The 20,892-nt window shown below is 31.9% G+C and overlaps 1 protein-coding gene across 1 annotated transcript; it reads right to left on the bottom strand.

The window, feature by feature from the left end:
* Nucleotides 1-5,431: 5,431 nt before the first annotated feature.
* Nucleotides 5,432-9,805, bottom strand: LOC131601879 (E3 ubiquitin-protein ligase WAV3-like). The gene is made up of 2 exons (XM_058873791.1): nucleotides 9,403-9,805; nucleotides 5,432-7,695 (listed from the first exon to the last, which is right to left on the bottom strand). Exons 1-2 carry the CDS (start codon nucleotides 9,607-9,609, stop codon nucleotides 5,779-5,781), a joined length of 2,124 nt encoding a protein of 707 aa, XP_058729774.1. The 5' UTR covers nucleotides 9,610-9,805; the 3' UTR covers nucleotides 5,432-5,778.
* Between the last annotated feature and the right edge of the window lie 11,087 nt (nucleotides 9,806-20,892).

Below are 20,892 nucleotides of genomic sequence, written 5' to 3'. Positions count from 1 at the left end.
ATTGAATGGGAATAAATATCCTAATGTTGTCATGCTTGGATTAGGAATCCTAAAGTCTACCTCAAATTCATCCTTAATCAAATGTTAAGTTTGAATGAGTACCTAAGGGAACATGTGAATCAAGAAAGCAATCAACAAGTAGATAAACAAAAGACAAAGTCAAAAGTGGACTATACAAATCTCAAGGATGAACATCAAAACCCTAAGTAAAAGGAATGACCATCTAAACCCTAATCATCTAATCATACCCAAGATGGACATTTAAACAAGTATTCAATAACATCGAGAACAATGATCAAGCAAATACAAGTATACACAAGTAATCATGCCATGTACCCAAACAAGATAAAGCAAAGTCAAGACAATGGGTCTAACAAGAAGTCAAGTATGGAAAGATCAAGTATGGCTCAACGTAATTCAAATAAATTAATAGGTGTGTGAACATGGTGGGCATGTGTTAGTAATCATGTAAACATAGATGTATGTGTGTGAGCATGTCAAGTATATGAGCATAAGTGTGTGTGTGTGTGTGTGTGTGTGTGTGTGTGTGTGTGTGTGTGTGTGAATATGTCAAGTATGTGAGCATAGATGTGTGTGTGAACATATCAAGTATGTGAGTAAACAAGAAGTAATGATCAACACATCCACATAATGACAAGGAAAGATAAAACATGGGTTATTTAAACATGGTGAGATCAAGATTAAACCCTAATGTGGGTTAATATGCATACAATTCAAGGATAAACAAAGAGATCATGTTAAAACAAATTTCAATCTTAAACCCTAAAAGAGGAAAGTTATGCATCAAATAATCAATTATCAAAGTCAATGAAATGAACATTAAAGCATGTCAACCTTAAAAACCCAAAGATCACTACATCAACCAAGACAAAGCAACAAGACAAATAGGGTTGATACAACATTCAAAGACATCATTTCAAGCAAATTCAAGTTGTAACCCTAACTTAGGCATCAAGAGCAATCAAGTACTAAACACAATTAAATTAATCAAGCATCAAGATGGAAAGCATCAAGGACATGTTATGACATGGCATTTAGCAACATAAAGATAAAACATCAAGGAAAGGTTGGAAAAAGATCAAGAACAAACTTATATTTTTATGGTTTTTCTAAGTAACCAACATAATTTAATCAAAGTACTAAAAGTATGTGAACAATCATCAAAAATATTTTGGGACATTTCTATGTGGTGAGAATAAATTAGAAAATTATTTTTGACAATTTTCGGTTATTTAAAATCAAGAAAACCCTAATTTTTAATTAAATTATATCAATTTAAACATTTTTTGTAATTTTTATATGAATTAAAATAAATGGTGAAAAGAAAATAAAATCAAGATGAAAATAATTATTTTTGAGTTTATAAAAATATTTGGGAGAAAAAAAATCAAGTTTGATAAAATAAAAGAAAAAAGATTAAAAAGAAAAACAAAATAAAAATGGAAAAAGAAAAGAAGAGAAAGAAAAAAAATGGGGGGGGGGGGGGGGGCGGGCGTTGCGGTCGAACCTATGTCCCTCAGGTCAACAACCAAACACACCAACCACTACGTTACATGGGGCGCATTCATACATAATATGCATTGAATAAAATATAACTCAAAGCAAGTCACTGAATTCAAAAAAAACATGCCCGCAACCTGCCTTCTTCTTCCTCGTGATCAAGCTTGTACACAACAATGGAGGTTTCACGAATTTGAACCAAAAAAGAAAAGTAAATATACTATCTTGCTTAGAATTTCATAAGGATTCCAAATATACCATTAACTTAAATGGAAACTTAAATAATAACAAGAATTTAATAAAAAACTTGTAAACCCTAAAAATTTTAAAGTTAAATTAAATAGCACACAATATCAATTAATCAGTAATATGTTAGGGTGTTCATTCCCCACATCAAAGCAGGCATTGTGGTATCGAGAAGTGTTTAAAATGATGCATGAACATGAGAGTTCGAGGTGCAAAGAAAGTTACCTATTAGAGAAGGTCCAATGCCTCATTACAGGTACTTTTCAAATGAAATAACGATCCAATTAGCTTCCCTGACGTTCTAGGAGTGTAATGGTATGCTTAGTTTGTTTTGAAACTCGTTGAATCTCTCCACCCAAGTCAACTTACAGAGCTATTTAAAGCGAGGTTGGGGGAAGTGTTTAGATAGTTACAGTGATGGATTAATGCATACAGTAGCTTGGTTATGGTGTGTGGATGGTCTTTGGATGAAAATTTCAACAAAAACTTGCAAGGGAAGCAAGATTCAAAGAAATGGATTTTGAGAGCTTCAATGGAGTTTTTTGAGTGGAATGTTGTGTTTACTGAGGTGTGTTGAGGTCTCGAACTTGGATCTCTATTTATAGAGGTCCTAGGGAGGGTTTGTGATCAGATGCGCTTCCATTCTGTTTGGTTCGGTTGAGTTTGAACAAGTTGGTTTCATGATGTATCATGTCCTTAAGCCACAACCTTGAGTTTTTTAGGGTGGTTGAAGAGATTAGGGAGCAGTAGAGGAGTGTGCTCAGAGATTAAGATGGAGTGAAATCAGAGGTTAAGCTTTTTCACAAAGTTAACTTGTGATTAAAGTGACCTTTATGGAAATGGATATGAAGTTTATATAAAATGCTCCCTAAGTGGAATGGATCTTTGGATAATGCTTGAACCAAATGTGTAATGCACCAAAGGTATTTGTAAAACTCTCTTCTTGCTGAGATTTAGAAGAAATGTAGGTCTGAAATCAAAGATCTTGAGGTATGTCATATGTTTGGACATGAAATGCAACATGTTTTGGACTTTCAATACAGCTGTAACATGCCATCTTCCCCTCTTCGAAACTCTTAGCTCAAGTAAGATAAATTCATACTCTTGTATTCTTTGGAAAGAGGACATAACACACTACAACTTTCATGTTGATCACTTTCATTGAATCATCTTGGACCATGAAGAAAACTGACCAACAAAATGAGATGCTGAGACTGTGAAACACTTAGAAAAATTTTCTAAGAGTTTGGCCATTTTGACAACTTTGAAACCTCAACTTCAACACTTCATATCTTCCAATTTCCCTGAGCTTTTTAGACCATTCTTTCCACAACAATGAAATATCAAATGTCATCTTTAAATACATCCCTTGAGCATGAAAAAAATGGTGGCTTGAATTGATCACAAATTGGCCATAAAGTCATGTACTTGGTAAGGTCAAAACACTTAGAAATTTTTCTAAGTATTTGAGATTTTCAACACCTTGGAATATCACCTTTGGCCAACTATTTTGAGCACTTTAGGGATCCTTTTGACCTCAAATCTTCTTACCACATTGAATTATGTCAAGATAGCATTCCAAAGAGTTCTTGTTTGCAATTTTTGGATACTTGAAGAGCAAGTTATGATCTTGAAAAGTAAGCTAGATGAACATAGATTTTTGTACTTCGAAAATTTACCAAAACCCTAATTTTGATCTTTTGCTTGGTTTTCTTGTTTATGCTTGATCAAATGCACATATTGGCCATAGTTTCATGATTCTTGACTTGAGAAGTCCATGGTTGATCAAAACTCTCAAAAGTCAAACTTTGACTTTGAGCAACTAACTTTGTATCAGATGAATCAAGTGATTTTTAACCAATTGGAATCTTGTGATCATGAAGTAATGTTGAACACCTTGAGAGACTTTAAACGCCGATGAAATGATATCCTTGAAGATCCCCTTGAGTATTGTACCTTGATGCTCAAACCTTAATCATGATTTTATCGGATGAAGGGCTAAAACCCTAATCTCCACACACAATGTCTTAATGAACCAAAGACTTGGCCAAAGAACAACTTGAGGTGCTTGAGAACCCTAAATCCAATCAATGGTGTCTTATTGTGTTGATAGATTCCAAACCCCAGTTCCATAGAAGCATCTGGTGAAATAATTGATGAAACTCTAGCATTGAGGAGAGATTGATCCTTTTGATGATGATGATGATGATGATGATGATGATGATGATGAATCAAACCTTGAGAGACAAGTCCTCTTCTTTTAAATGGAAAACTCAAATCACAAGAAACATAATGTGATCTCACGCCTTGTATGCATGATTGTGGTGTTATTGCCCTAATAGATAGATGTAGATGAATGTGAAGCATAAGTCAATTGCGATTGAAATCAATAAGGAAAATTTTTGGGTACAACAAAACGGAAAATTCTTAGGTGGACACATACCTAAGAAATTGTTTTACACACAACCAATCACAGAATTTTAATTAATTAAAAAATAAATATTGATTTTTCTCGCTCCTTCATAATCTCAACCACTCCATGAATTCAATTAAAAGCAAAATTAAAATAAATTTAAAAAGTACTCTTTCTTATTGGTTGTTCCTAAGAATGTGGATTTAGGGTCATGTCCATGCAATAATTGCTCCATCAAAACTCACACCATTTTATTCTAAAACTTAATCCGAAGATACATTTCTATTCACCCTATATTAATTTACCCCAAATCTATACTTAAATGAGACACCCCCTTCCTTTTATAAAAAAAAAATAGTCTTGAAAATTTACTTCCGGAAACTTTTAACTACCAGAGCACATTGTGTAGACCGAGATTTGTCACATATGTTATTCACATTATAAAAAAAAAAAATAGTCTTGAAAATTTACTTCCGGAAACTTTTAACTACCAGAGCACATTGTGTAGACCGAGATTTGTCACATATGTTATTCACATTATAAAAAAAAAAAAAATAGTCTTGAAAATTTACTTCCGGAAACTTTTAACTACCAGAGCACATTGTGTAGACCGAGATTTGTCACATATGTTATTCACATCATCCCAATTATTGATATTGAAATTGACCCCAACCAGTGTCAAATCTATGATGCATAATGTTTAAATTGACCCCAACCAGTGTCAAATCTATGATGCGTATTGACATTAAAAGAACAAATGAGACGAAGATTATTCTGTCTCTTGCACATAGATGGAAGAGAGAAACTCATCCTCTTCAACTGCCAAATCTGCTGACATGCAAGTGTTTTACTATGGCTGAATCATCAATCTTAAGAATAAGAGGGAAGACACAATAAATCTACATAAACCTACAAATGTCTTAATTCATTTATTCTTTCTCAATGCACAAATACCAACCATGCCTAATTTATTCTGCATTAAATGTTTCTGAAAGTATACTTCTGAATTTATTCCAGAAGTATGATTTTCTTTGTAAGTTCATTAAATAATGAATGTATCTAGTCTACATAAAATATTAGATACATTCATTATTTAACGTACTTTAAAAAAAATATTTGCTTATAAAATGGCCAGAGGGAGTATGTCGTTTTTTCTTTACGATTTTATAAGAATAGTCATTCCTCTTAATGCTATGCACCTGAAAGAGACTAAAGTAACAAAATATAAAAGAGTAAAAAGCCAGAGGAAGATTATATCATATCAATATGCATATAATAATCAAGTGAAAAAACTCACCAGTGTGCAATGCAATGCAATTCAACTGAAAACATTAAATTATATACACATCACTCAATCACACTTGTCCCTTTTCGCCATTATCTGCATAACCCAATTATCCCACCTATGCATTTACACTTTATACTTGGCAAAAATCAGGAATTTTTTTATATATCCCCCCAAAATCTCTTTCCTGTTAATTATACCCCCCCTCACCTTAACCAAAATTAAAAAATAAAATAACAATAATCTTAAAGGGTCTTCCTTCCCACAAGTTTATGTATATGCTAAGCAGAATTTTCGAATTCCATTGCTATTATCATCGGCTTTTGTGCCTCTCAGGAAATGATTTAGCAGGTTGAAGGATTCGCCTCAGTGGAGCACCAAACACCATAGTCTGTGAACGTGTCACCATATCAACCATCGAAGGAGTTTGATACGATTGCAGAAGAGTTGTGCTGTCGGTTGAATCGCCTCGCGCTGTTGCTCTTTGCGCTGAATGTGAGCTCAATCCTGATAAAACGTAAGCTCTTCCGGATTGCTCGTAGATATGTTGGTTTGCCATTCTCTCCTGCATTTCTTTAAGTTCTGCGGCAAGTGAAACGCATAACCGATCACCCGATATAGCTGAAACAGATTCGGACAATGTCTTATGACAGGTATCTAGGACGGAAACTGCAGAAGATAGTTGGCCGCGTTCAGCTGCGATTCTTGCCTCGGACATTGCCTCGGCTGCTTGAAGCCTGTTCCGCTGTCTGTCTACTTCAATTGACACGACTAGTTCTTTACTTATGTTTGGTCTCTCGATTTTTACTTCACTAGTTTCTTCCAATGCTGCCATTTCCTTTGTTATAGGGTCTCTGTAAAAACCTTTAACATTCAACAATGACATCTCATCATTGGAACTATCAATTGGAACATTGACTGTCACCAAAAAGTCCCTCTCTTCTTCGGCATACAAATCTCCGACATTAATCGAAGCCATTCTTCCATCGGTCGTCAAACTTGTTCGATAACTTCCTGCTTTTACTGAACTAAGTTGCACCCGAGGATGAACACACCTTATATCTAATTTTACCTCCTGCACTACTACACTCAACAGTCCACCGATACACTGCGCAAACGCGTCCTGAATTACTTCCTCAGCTTCAATAAAAGAAAATGTACCTCCTGATATTTCGGAGATTGAATGCATTGAAGTAGCGTCGTGGTCAGCACCGAAGCCGAATGCATGCACAGGTATCTGCAAGCCCAGACTGTTATTATTACGGTGAATGGTGTTAGGGACAAGTGACTGGTAATCTGCTCCGACACCTGGTCTGCTATTAACTGTGTATGTATCTTGTCCATCCGAGAGTAATATGATGCTACAAACTGGATTCTTCCACCGACGATCGGAAAACACTTTGGCACCTTTCCTCAAGCCTTCGGCAATGTTAGTTCCGCCGTTTGAAACCAAAGAATTAACAGCTTGTAATGCCTCTTGCCGTCCGATATCAGTCATCCTCCGAAGAGGAAAGATGCGGCGCGCTGTGGAGGAGAAGGCGATGACAGACAGCCGGTCTGAGGGACCCATATTCTGAATGACAAAACCCATAGCTCGTTTTAGCAATGCAAGCTTAGTACCTAACATGCTGCCACTTACATCAAGGACCGTAACAAGGTCAACCGAAGCGCGAGAATTTTCAACCGGAGGTGGTGATGAATCTGTATTGTTTCCAGAAATATTTAGTTTACTCTCCGACTGAGGAGCTTTCAGATGAATTAACACTGCAAATCCATCACGAGAGGCTGATTTTGGAACAGATGAAACCTCAGGATATGTTCTGATCTCAACTTTATTCATTATATTGTTACGATCAGTCTCGTTACTATTATTGTTGCAAGGAATTGAAGTGTGTTGATCAATAGTTTCATCGTCATCAAATATAGCCGGTTCGGAAACATGATAAAGCGACGAAATCTGTCCGCCTGCATTTACTTGAGTCGGAGAAGGAAGCCTCCTTACGGCAGCCGGCCACCCATTATCTCTTGTTAATTGACTGCTTCGAGGATGTAAATCCGGGCTCTGAAAAGGAACCTCTTTCCACTTTGCTCGACAAACAGGGCAAATTTGGTTCCCGTGTTTTACATTGGAAGTGATACAGTGGAAATGGAAAGAGTGAGTGCATTCTGCAGTAAAAATGGCCTGGCCATTCCCTGGTTTCAACGAGTTCAGGCATATTGCACAATTTCCCTGCAGATCATATGGATACAAATCTCAGTACAAGAAAATATTACAACTGCCATTATGATGTCCTATATTTTTTACATTATCAGTGTCAGTGTATGAGTCGTGTCCTAGTGTCTGTGTTGGATTGGAGTCTCTGCTTCATAGCTAACTACTAAGCGTTATTTTGGTTTTGCGGTAACAAAATTTGATTTTGAATGAAAACATTATTAGTAAGCAAAGAAATTTCACTTTCACTAATAAAAAAACATGTCCATTCTAACTTAAAATAATGAAAAGAAAAAGAAGCAAGTTCACAAAATAGGAAAATCTAAACAGTGGCACAGTAAAGTGGACTTAAAAGAATGCAATATTTGCAAAGGTCACTATTAGCACATTATAGTGTCTCTAACACTGCCTTCTTGTCTCAAAGTAGGTCCACCCCACTAATAAGACCAATGCATAAAAAGATGAAATAGAATATAACCCATCTTTACCACACATTCCCACTTAGATGCCAAGATTCTCAATCAAATCTACCACATATACTACAAAGATTAAATTAAGGTCAACGTTTAGTGGTCAAAACCTTTGAGTACACCAAAGGATAATAATCAACATAATAACCACAATACTTTAAAAAAATCAAAAAGACAAAGTCTCTAATCACAGCTCTAGAAAATTGATGCTTTCTAGACATTTGACTAATAAAATATAGTAAATGACATCGAAAGAAGGAGAAATCAAAGATGATTTATTCAATGATGTAGCATTTTAATTTATTTTAGTACACTATTTTATATTGTCTATCTTACAAAATTCCAACTTTTACTTTGTCCACAAACCTAAATTTCACAATCAATGGTTATGGGGTCATTTTGTTTTGTCTATGTCCTCATTCTTAGAATGGAAATTAGCTAAAAATAATCCGACACTTCAAATTGAAAGCGTGTCTGGTATCTAACCGATGTAATTATATTCAATCATGCATATTTTTTCAAACTACTATCAGTGTTGTGTCTGGTATCTAACCGATGTAATTATATTCAATCATGCATATTTTTTCAAACTACTATCAGTGTTGTGTCTGGTGTTGGTGTCTAGATGTAATTATATTCAATCACGCATATTTTTTCAAATTATTATCAGTGTTGTGTCTGGTGTTGGTGTCTAGATGTCCGAAGTTTATAGGATAGGATATATTGCACTCACATCCACAAACTTGAACACTAAATAAGTAATGGACAACACATGAAGAAGTGTCTTAAATTCAAACCATTTCAAGTAAATGGTCCTCCTCTCCACTAAAAACCATTCCCCACCCAATAATGGGTTTAAAAACAACACAATCAAGAATAAAAACTTATGCAGAATAGTCAAAAAGAATGAGTCACACTCCACCACCCAATTGAAAGCAAAAATTACCCCTTTGATTATAGCTGAAATTGACGTACATCTAATCATGTTCATTCATTACAAGCTAAAAGTGCTTGTAATTGTAAATTGTAATGGTAACTTTGTTCTTACACTACCAAAAGGAATTGAAAAAAAACATAAATAATTAAAATAAAATAAATAAAAATAATAGTAATTAGTAATAGACATGAATCTAGCATGGAGATTCAATGGTGAATTGTAGAAGGAGCCAAAAGGGTAACTTTAGAAAGACCCAACAATAAAAATTGAAACTTTATATAGAAAAAGAGTAAAGGGTAATTGTTAAGTGGTGCTAACCTTGGGGGATTTGAGTGATCGGTGAGCAGAGGAGGAAGGTGATTGAATAGGTAGACTAGAGGCGGAGGTGTCACCGGAGGATGGGATGGCACCGGAGAATCTTGCGGCGGTGTTGAGAGATGGGGAGGAATCATGTAATTGTTTAGGAATGTGAATACAGGAATTGAATCCGAAAGCTAGTTTGACTTTTCTCCATTTGCTGGACATGGTTTATGTGTGAGAGTTAGATGATTGAGGAGTGAGGAATGTGAAGATTTTTGTGGTGGAGAGGGAACATGGTGGAGAGGAAGAAGACAGTGGAGTATGGGGTTAAGAGAGAGAGAAGTTGTTTTAATTAATGGAATGACGAATGGTCAGAGGCTTACAGCTCATAGGATGGAGTGGAGTAGATGAGATGAATAACGTAATCCCTCTTGTTTTACTTTTAAATTTTAATTAATACAAATACTTTTAAAGATAAAATAGGATATACGATCATTCATAGGCTAAATATCATTTTTTGTTCGTAAGTATCTCTGTATTTATTTTGGTTCCTTAAGTTTAAAAAGTTTCAAAGTAATCTTTTAATTGTTCAAAAAGGTTCATGTTTGTCATTTCCGTCTAAATCGTTAGTCAAAGTCAATGGTTTTAACCAAGTGGCATACACGTGTTATATTTGTTTAATTAAATTGTCACATAGATTATTGATTGTTGTCCAGCTGGGATATAACTTCAAAACTTAATTGGGATTTAAAATTAGTAACACAAAATTAGAAAAATGGGATACAAAGAAACCCTAGCGCATCGCGGCAGCCATTGTAGAACGAAGACGAAGCAAAGCTGAAGTTTTTCTAGGAACGAAGACGAAGTCAAGTTGAAACGAAGACAACATTGTTTTTCAGGTAAGTGATATGTCTGCGATCATGAAGTTATTATAGTCAAGTTCATGAAATGATATGTCTCCATACTATTAAATTGGGTTGTCTTTTGTGTTTCTTTTATGTAAGACTTCAAAGACCTATGTTTTGAACTTGTGTTGTATTAAGCAACTATTTTAATTCTGCATTTTGAACCTTATGTAAGATCTTTTTGGACAAGTAATGTTGGTATTAAGCAACAATGTTATGTAAGATCTTTTTGGACAAGTAATGTTGGTATTAAGCAACAGTGTTATGTAAGATCTTTTTGGACAAGTAATGTTGGTATTAAGCAACTGTGTTAATTCTGCATTTTGAACCTTAATCAACTATGTTAATTCTGCATTTTTGAACCTTAAGCAACTATGTCATGTCTGAATTTTGAACATGTGATTGTTGTTAAAGTATTTTGACACCAGCTGATAGAAACTGATTATTGAACATGTGACATAAATTGAAACTCATTATTGAAACACTTAAATCATCCTTTAATTGAAATGGAAAGTGATACATCTGTAGCATCTGACCCAAACTATGTTACAACAGCTAGGTTCATGATCTTAAAACATCCTAAAAACTATAACAACTTTACAACATCCTAAAAACAACAACGACTAAAAGAAGACAAAACAATCTCTTCCAAAAAATTTCAAATTTCATGATCTTCTTCAATTGATTTTGTAATTCTCTAATCTTTTTTCTTTAAACACTCCACCTCCATTTTTACAGCCTCAATTTCGCGTTCAAGTTTCTCCAACCTACTCTTTTGATTTCTAAACTGATCTTTTTCATCCTCAACATCATCATAGAACCATTGAAATTAGCCACATCCGGTTCAAATTATTTTCAGTAAATCTTACCTCCCTACCATTCAACACATTGTGTTCAAGTACAACCTTCTTAAATTCTTTCAGAAATGCAAATTCCATTCCCACCTTGAATGAGAACTTTTTTCTAAGTTTTTCACCTTCATTAAATTTGATCACTGGTGGCCTCTCATCAGCACTATCATCATCAGCCCCACTATCAAGCTCATCAATCATGTAATCATCACCAATTACATGTTCCCTATCCATCTCAATAGTAGTCAACCCCTTATGAATCCGTCGACCTGTACCAGCACCATCATCCACTTGACTAGTACTAGCACCCTTTTCCACATGATTTGTACCACTACCATTGTCCATTGCATTGTTTAACCCTTCACCAATGATTTCATCAAAATCGTACATTCTCTCCCTTCACTGTCTTCAAAGTGTATACCATTAAAAAAGTCTTCAAATGGTTCACTATCCTTAACTTCTTCATTTTTCTCAGCAATAGCATGGCCTTTTTCTTTCTCTATTAACTTCTCCATGTAAGTCTTCTCACCACCAGATAATCTTGCTTCTGTATATATCTCAACATCACACTTAGTCTCGTTAGCATACAAAGCTAACTTTGTTGCATCATCATCATCATTAACAAAGGGTTTAAGATTATTTTCAAGACATTCCTTTTCATCCTTCCACCACATCTTAACATCTTCGATTTTAAACAAAGAATCCATGCCCTTAATTAAGTCACAAGCTTCAAAGTAGGACCAATAATCAGAGTCTTGACCACTTATAGCATAAACGTCCCCCTTCATATGTTAACTCTACATCCTTTACAAAAGAGTCGTTCATATAAAAAACAACATTAAATAATCCCATATCCTACACATTTCAAGGAAAAAAGGGTACATTAAACATTATCATCAGAGTTAAAAACCCCCGTTTTTTTAGTCAACAAAGCAAACCAAGACAATAAGAAAAGACAAGTACTTTCGTTTTCACTATCAATACTGAAAGCAATAAACAATAGAAAGTGGGACTTACCTTGTCGTTCTTGGGACCGCATCATGCAGTTGAAACTACGTCAATTGAGGAACCACAAAGAACACAATTTCACGAAGTGTTTTTGGAGAGAGGGAACAAAAGGACCACAACGAAGACAATTAGGGATTCTGAAAGGTTGTAAAGGTCTTTGACTTTCTTATCTAGATTACAAGATACCACCACGTGCACTGTCACATAAGCAGCCGTTAGTGGCATTTGATGTTAGGGATCAGTTCTTCAGACGGAAAATTTTGAACGGACAGTTTCTTTAAGAAAAATTTTGGAGGGACTAAAAATGAAATTTGGAATATTTAGAGGGACCAGAAACTTAGTTAACCCTTAAATTTATCTTCATTTTTCAAAAATCAAAATCACATAGAGTCTCTAAGTGAGGTCACGACTTCGAATTCCAAAAAAATACACAAAAATATATTAACCTAATAACTACTTACATATTTTTATAAAACTTATAAAGCAATATTTCTATTTTTCTTGCAATAATTTTTTGATTATAAAACTATAATACGTAAAAATATATTAACCTAACAACTACTTACATATTCTCATAAAACTTATAAATAAATATTTCTATTTTTCTTGCAATTATTTTTAATTATTAAAACTAAAACAAAAGAAATTTTACACATCTTTTCCATATATTATATCTAAAATAGTGTTAGCATCTTTCTTTTTTTAAAAATAAAATGTTATATTACTTTTTGATCATATTATTTACAATAAAGAATACTCTTATGACAAGGCAATTGTTGGTTTTAACATTTGATATTAATTACTTTGCAAAAATTCAAATACAATATAATAGTTATATAATTTTTTTATATATAAATAAATACCTGGGATTCAACTCATTACAATATTTTATTCTTGTTATAAGAAATATTTTGAAAGATATGGATTTAAAACTCATTTTGAACTAAAAATTCTAACAACACAAGAATCACTGCAACTAAATATACTTAGTTAACTGAGTATATTTTTTAAAATTTACTTCTCAAAAGACAAAATCATGTATCGAGTTTCTATTTAAGGTCACAAGTTCAAATCCTCACAAATGCAAAAGTGTATTGTTTTATTTGTTTTTAACATTAGAATAATAAATTTTATGATTTAATAGTCATATATAATTTATATATAACTATTTTTCTTTTTTTTTGAGAGACAATTTAATTCAACACATATATAATTCATATTTATTATTTCAATTACATAAAATATTTAAAAAATAGATTAAACACATCGGCGCAACGAGCGAGTAATATTCTAGTTATTGTTATTTTTGAAGGTGCGAGAAACACAAGAAATGGGGGTTCGAATTGGGTTGTGTAACACCCCCTTTCTAACCCCAAATTATAACATACAATTCACAGAGTAATCATGCATAAATTAAAAAGGGCGTCACATGTTATTTTCATCACAATGAAAACCTAGAACAATCGCACAAACATGCACATGATCATTTCATAACACGATTCGAAATCTCATGCTTTCACAATTATGCATATCGCACGCGGAAGAATTAAAACTCAAAACATTTTCAATGATTATATCCCATACTATAATCATCTACCAAATTCTTAATAACATATCATACCATTAAATGTCATAAGAATCCAACAATAGGCAACATAGCCATCAACATAACACATCCACATTATCATGTTAATCACAATAAGGATAACAATAAATCCAAACATCAAATAGCACGGGTTCAAATAAAAATCTCCTCCTAAGTGTTACATGACCAGAGCATCGACTCACTACCTAATCAAATAACAAACTCAAGAGCTCCTCGGCTAAATCCTCAAACAAGCTACTACTCGTCGGAACCTGCATGTTACCAACGAAGGATAACATTCAAACAGAAGGGAAAGAATTCAAATTATTATAAAAAACATAATAATGAGAAATGCACAATCTAAACAAGCATACATTTAACCATTCATCACTCTCCATAACAACATGCTTTTATATCCAATATAAAGTTAACATATTTATCATCAAACATCCAAGATTCCACTTAGCAAGTAATCATATCAATTATCCATCCAACAATTACCCACATAGGTACAACATTTATCAATTCACCAATTTCCACATATATGCATCACTTACCAAATAATCAATCTACACAAGACATATTACAAAATCACACAAAACACAATTCACGTCAACACGTGCGGCTCAAGTGTGACTCTATGCGATAGGCATGTGAATCTCTCTGTTATTATTTCCGGCAAGCCGATTGTCATTCTCTACATACTAGATAACCACCTCAAAGCTCCATACTTGTTAAGCTTTCAAACCCCATACTCGTTAGGTTTGGGACAAGCAAATAATCTCCACGAGATTACCCCACATTGCCTCTTTCAAATACCTCAAAGCCCCATACTCGTTAAGCTTTCAAACCCCATTCCCGATAGGTTTGGGACAAACAAATAATCTTCGCAAGATTACCCGACATTGCCTCTTTCAAAGACTCATGTTAGTGTAAGTGTGCAACAAAACAATACTCATGCATTTAAGACGATCTCTATCTCTTAAACTACACAATCAGATCCTTTCCAACATTTCACAATATACACAACATGACTTCAATACCAAAAAATGCATCACTCAACACACATCAATCAATCACATGTATTCAAGTCTAACATCATCATTATTCAATCCACATTTCGATACATACACATTTAAATGATCATTATCAATAAGACACATTCAACTAATATATATATATATATATATATATATATATATATATATTCATCCCAACATATCATGCAGTTAAGACGATTTCTATCTCTTAAACTACACAATCACATCCTTTCCAACATTTCACAATATACACAACATGACTTCAATACCAAAAAATGCATCACTCAACACACATCAATCAATCACATGTATTCAAGTCTAGCATCATCATTATTTAATCCACATCTCGATACATACACATTTAAATGATCATTATCAATAAGACACATTATATTCATCCCAACATATCAGTGATGTAGAGTGTTGGGGGTTAATTATTAGAATTACTATGATTTCATTCATATCAAAAGATTATTTAAGCTAATTTCAACCATTAATACATATTATCATACATTTATCATAAACATTATCCATGTCTAAAATAAAATTGTGATATCGTTTGTATTTTTTATTAACAATTTGATATTTTAATAAACAAAATGAAAGAAATTTCTTTAACAATGTATGTGAATTCCACATCCATGTCTAGACTCTAGCTCATTACAAACGATTACCTCATAAATCAACAATAAAAATACAAATATTATAGGTATGGAGAATAAGATGAAGAATCAAATATGTTTGATAGACTAATCTAGACCTAACGCCATTATTATATCAAGTACATAAATACATAATAATGTACAAATTTAAACCCAATAAGAGAGAACTTATCTACACATGAAAGAGGTACCTAGATGGAAAGTGTAGAAGCAAAATCTTCTTTGGACAATATGATATTCCTTAGTCGTTCATCCTTGACAAACCTTCAGTATTATAATAGCTTTAGCTTTTAAACTGAGAGTGTAACTAAACTATATAAAACACTAAAACTATGTAAACTAATATATAAAAATAACAAGCCAAGCACCCCTAATTATAGATTTTCAAAATCTATCTTCATTTTCTGGGCGAGCTATAATTCGTCTAGAAAAATAGCATTAAGGTTTACTTAGCGCCAAAGTATTCACAAAACATTTGGTTAACAAATATCCTCAAACCGTTGAAGAGAAGAAAATAATGGAGAGTACTCCTCACTCAAGTGTGGTTGGAAGCATTATGTATGGTATGGTTTTTAGTAAACTAGACCTAGTATATGCACTCAACATAGTAAGTCAGTTTATGGAAAATCTTAGGGAGGTTCATTGAGAAGCTTTGAGGTTGGTGCTAAGATATTTGAATGGTTCTCAAAAGGTGGTTTAAAGTACACTAAGTCAAATTAAGAAAAAGAAACTTTGGAGGATTTTGTAGATTCATATTATGCCGGTAATGTGGACATAAAAATCCCTATCATGTTTTGTATTTATGTTGTTTGGGTTGATCCTATATGTTGGAAGGTCAACCAACAATCAATGGTCGTGTTATCTACTACATAGACATAATATATTTCCCTTGTTGAAGGGGTCAATAAAACCATATGGTTATATGATTGAGAAGTTAGGTATTACTCAATAATGTGTGAAGATAAATTCACTTAGAAAATCATGAAGTTTATTATGAGAGGACAAAACACATTGGCATATGTTTACACTTTATAAGGGACATGATAGAGTCAAAAGAGAGTCAAGTTCAAAAAGTGTCCCTAGAACAAAATGCAGCTGATATGTTCACCAAATCATTTCCAAGACCAATGTTTAAACATTGGTTAGACTTGATCAAATTTATTGAAAAGTGATTCAAGTTTTGGAGAGAGGAGCAAATAGGTTTGTGGAAAATTTTGTAATTTGACTAACAATCTAAAGTGAGAAAAGAGAGAAAAAACATGTTTTAAGTACTGCCAATTTTATTTGTCCGGCGGCGGTGACAGAGGGTGACTGGTATGTTGAGGGTTAGAGGTCGAAAGGTGGCAGTAATCAAGAAGGGTCCCAGGCTTTTCACACTTGTTTGCTGATTTGTTTGTTAGTGAGTCATATCTTGGGTGTGTTAAGATTTTGGAAGTGATAAATATAGTTTTCTCTCATTTGTTGCTAATACTTGGTACATAAGACAACAATCATAGTGAGAAGCAAATAGTAGAAATTCTTAGAACTAGTATCTATCCCACGCGTTACGCGGTTGGCCTATAATATATCATTGTCACTGTATACGAAATTTTAAACTTCATCAAAATTTTAGATTATTGTTTTGTTTGTGGAGTAATTTTATAATAATTTATTTGAATGATTATTATATGTAATTTTATAAACACATGTTTGAGAATAAATGAATTTTAAAAATAATATAAAGGATCAATTGATTATGTTTATAATTTTTTTCTAATGAGTTTATTTGAATAATTATTATATATGAGTTTATTATAATATTTGAGAATATGTTGAATTTTAAGGAGTAATAAAAAAGAAAGATGTAGTTGTAAATAATATAGGAATTACATTAAATTTTTTCAATTAGTTTGTATCTTAAAAATTTAATAATTTATTGATTGAATAATATATAAAATAATAGTTTGATTCGTTTTCATTTAAATGGTTAAAATGTCTATCAATAATACGTAAGAAATATAATTTCAAAATTTCTAATAGTCATTAAATCAATTATAGGTTTAAGATTTGAATTGATAGATAATTAGTTAATAGTGAGAAAACGAGACTCAATCTTTTTTGTTAAAATTTTTATTGATAGATAATGTCACTAATATAGTAATGTAATCAATATAGTAAAATCGAGTTTTAATTATTTTAGAGTTACAATTTAGATCGATAAACAATCATAAATAGTGAAAAATAGATTATAATATTTTTAATAAGTGTAATTGAATAGAAATGTAGATTCATAGATTATTACAATTAGAAAGAAATAAAAAACAAAAATTTATAACAATTAAAATGAAAATTAAATATTGTCAATATGCACTAATTATACTGTAAAATCTTGATTGCTAGAAACAGTTTGTCTAAAGGAATAAAATATTTTTTTATTAAGAATAAGGACATAATTCCATGTTGTTAAACCACAAAATCATTTTGAAATTGAGATGAATGAAATTAAACCAAAGAAAAATTTCAAGAATTAAATAGAAATTAAATATTATTAATATGGTTATATTCGAAACAAATCATAAGTGAAAGAAGGAAATTAAACAACAAAATCTAATTGATATAGTTATATCTGGACAAAAGTATGTGTATTGTAAATTTGACTATCTAATTAATTACAAAAGTCATATATTTTAATATTCGTTTTAACACACGGTTGTTATTCTTAGAAACCGATAAACTTTTAAATCGGAAGACCGGAAAATTATATGCATCTTCATTACAACAACAATAGATCAAAAAATTCAAATCTATCTTTTTAACATTTTTTCTTTTAATTTAATTCTTCAAAATTCAAGTTCTCTAATTTATTTATTAATAATACCTATATTCAAATATAATAATCTAATCGATGAAGATTCTCTCTGCAATTTTTTAATTTTTAATTAAGAATTTTTTTAATTAAAACATTAAAAATGTATAAACTCATAAAAATAATTTAATTTTTTTTATAAATTAATGAAATAGAAACTCATAAAAATAATGTTATCATTGTAGTATATTAGTTAATATTTGATGATTATTAATATGTAATTCAATGTTTATTTTTTATTTTCATAATTATCATCACCGTAGTGTATTAGTTATAAGGTTATTGATTATTAAAATGAAATATTTTTCATTTTTTGAATTAAAGTTAAAAGAACGAAGAGTTTTATAAATAAAAATATAATTTATATAAATTTTAGTGATAATTCTTTAGTGGTTATTATTATTACTATTATTATTATTATTATTATTTTTATTATTATTATCATTAATATTGTTATTATTATCATTATTATTATTATTATTTATTTTTAATGACTTAATTAATAATAGAATTAGGATTTATGTCTAGGTTGCTATCAAAATGACATGTGTGAAGAGTTATTATCATGACAACTTTGAATTTATATATAGATTAAGATTAAGATTATATTCTCTAACATTTGACATTCTTTTGAAGGTTACCAAAAGAATTTGGAAAACACTTTAAATACTTTAAATTTGTGTAATTTTTATATTAAAAATTGTGAGATTGAAAATCACTTCAATAAAAAATATGATTTAGTTTAGAAACTCCAAATATTATTTTTTTTGTAATTTATATTATAATCTTTTGTAACAACGAGTAACAATTTCTACTAATAACATAAATAAATTGAGTACATATTTTTTTTTAGTTAATTTTTAGTTAAATTTAAGGTGTCACATAATTCATATTTGTTAATTTTATCTTTTTCATTCTTTGATCTTGTTTCTGGAAAATTTCGCACTAAATGGTGTAACTATTTATTTTTATTATCGTCTATAAAATTTAAATTATCATATTTGATAAAAAAAAAAGTTAGTTTTTTTTTTTTTTATAATAAAGCGACTTTAACTTGGTGGAATTTTATGTAGTCTTTTATTGGTTCAATTCTTTTACCAATGATTTGGTTTGTCTTCATTTTAATTTATTTATTTTATAGGTTTCTTATCTAGATTAAATTCATGCATCCCAATTTTTTTTTCTTATTTTAATAATATTAGCATACAGTTTTTTAAAATTGGATGTTTGATTCTCTCGAAGAATGCTTTATTTTGCTTAAAACAAAAATACAGTAACGTGCTTATATGCTGACGTGAAAAGAGTCACTTATTATGAGATTACCTCGCAATTTGCTTTGGTGAAATTAAGTTCATGGGAGTTTTTTTTTTTTTTTTGTATAGTTGGTCTTATAATTAAATAGTTAACTAAGTACAACATACTATGGGAATGATATTTATTTTTGATAAACGTGCATAATCAATTTTCTCACCAGCCAACATATGACGTGTGAGGTTTAGAAAGTGACAAAAACCAACCACTCCAAACCCAATTGTTTTCTCGATATTCAACTTGTTATGTTGACTACTGCTTTATCCGTTACTAATGTCCCTTGTGAGAGTGTGACCCATAGCTAGGGGTGGCAAAACGGGCCGGGGCCCGCCGGGCCGCCCGCGGACCCGCCAAAAAATGACGGGTTGGGTTGGGATTTTAGGCTCGCCGCTCGCCAAAGCCCGCCCCGCCAAAACCCGCCGCCCGCCATACCCGTCCCGCCAAAGCCCGCTCCTCCTCCAAAACTCGCTCTTTTTTTAGTTAATTCTAGTAATTGCAATTCTTGATGGTTTATTTTATACATTTATTTATAAATATTGTAATATTTTTTTGAGTAAATTTGTTAAAAAATTACTTTTATAAAAAATTGTTTTAAAAAATAAGTGAAAAGTTTAATTAAAAGGTAAAAAAAAACCTATTAATTTATTAAAAAAATATAAATAAAAATAGGCGGGTAAGCCCGCCGCCCGCCAACCCGCCATCTTGGCGGGGCGGACATGACTTTTATGCCCATTTTACTTGGCGGGCATGCCCGCCCCGCTCGTTTTTTGGCGGGCATAAGGCGGGGCGGGCGGCCCGTTTTGCCACCCCTACCCATAGCAAGTCGTTCTCTAATTTATATATATATATATATATATATATATATATATATATATATATATATATATATATATATATATATAAAAGAGTTATATTTATTCCAAGAGTAAATTATTATAACTTACTCCACATTTTGACCATTTATTATTTTCAATCTAATGGTTAAAAATAATAAGTAATTAAATGTGGAGAGAGAAAACTATTCCTTATTATTTTTAACCATTAGATTGAAAATAATTAATGTTCAACATGTGGAGTAAGTTATAATAACTTACACTTGGAGTAAATATAACCCCCTAAAGGTAGAATCACCTCTCTCTCAGATATGGACTTCCCGTTATAATGTTAGATTATTCTCCAGATAGTAATCTAAGAAACCTTGTCAATGACGAGTTTCAGCATGAAAGATACACCCAATTTAGGGAATGGTTTTTTAAAACTTTTTCGGCTCCTGTGTTAGCAAGTTTTAAAGATGAGTACTA

The sequence above is a fragment of the Vicia villosa genome, linkage group LG5, assembly GCF_029867415.1.
Source record: "Vicia villosa cultivar HV-30 ecotype Madison, WI linkage group LG5, Vvil1.0, whole genome shotgun sequence".
NCBI classification, from domain to species: Eukaryota; Viridiplantae; Streptophyta; class Magnoliopsida; order Fabales; family Fabaceae; genus Vicia; species Vicia villosa.
The sequence above is the reverse complement of the archived record's forward strand: the minus strand, read 5'-3'. Positions and strand labels throughout refer to the sequence as shown.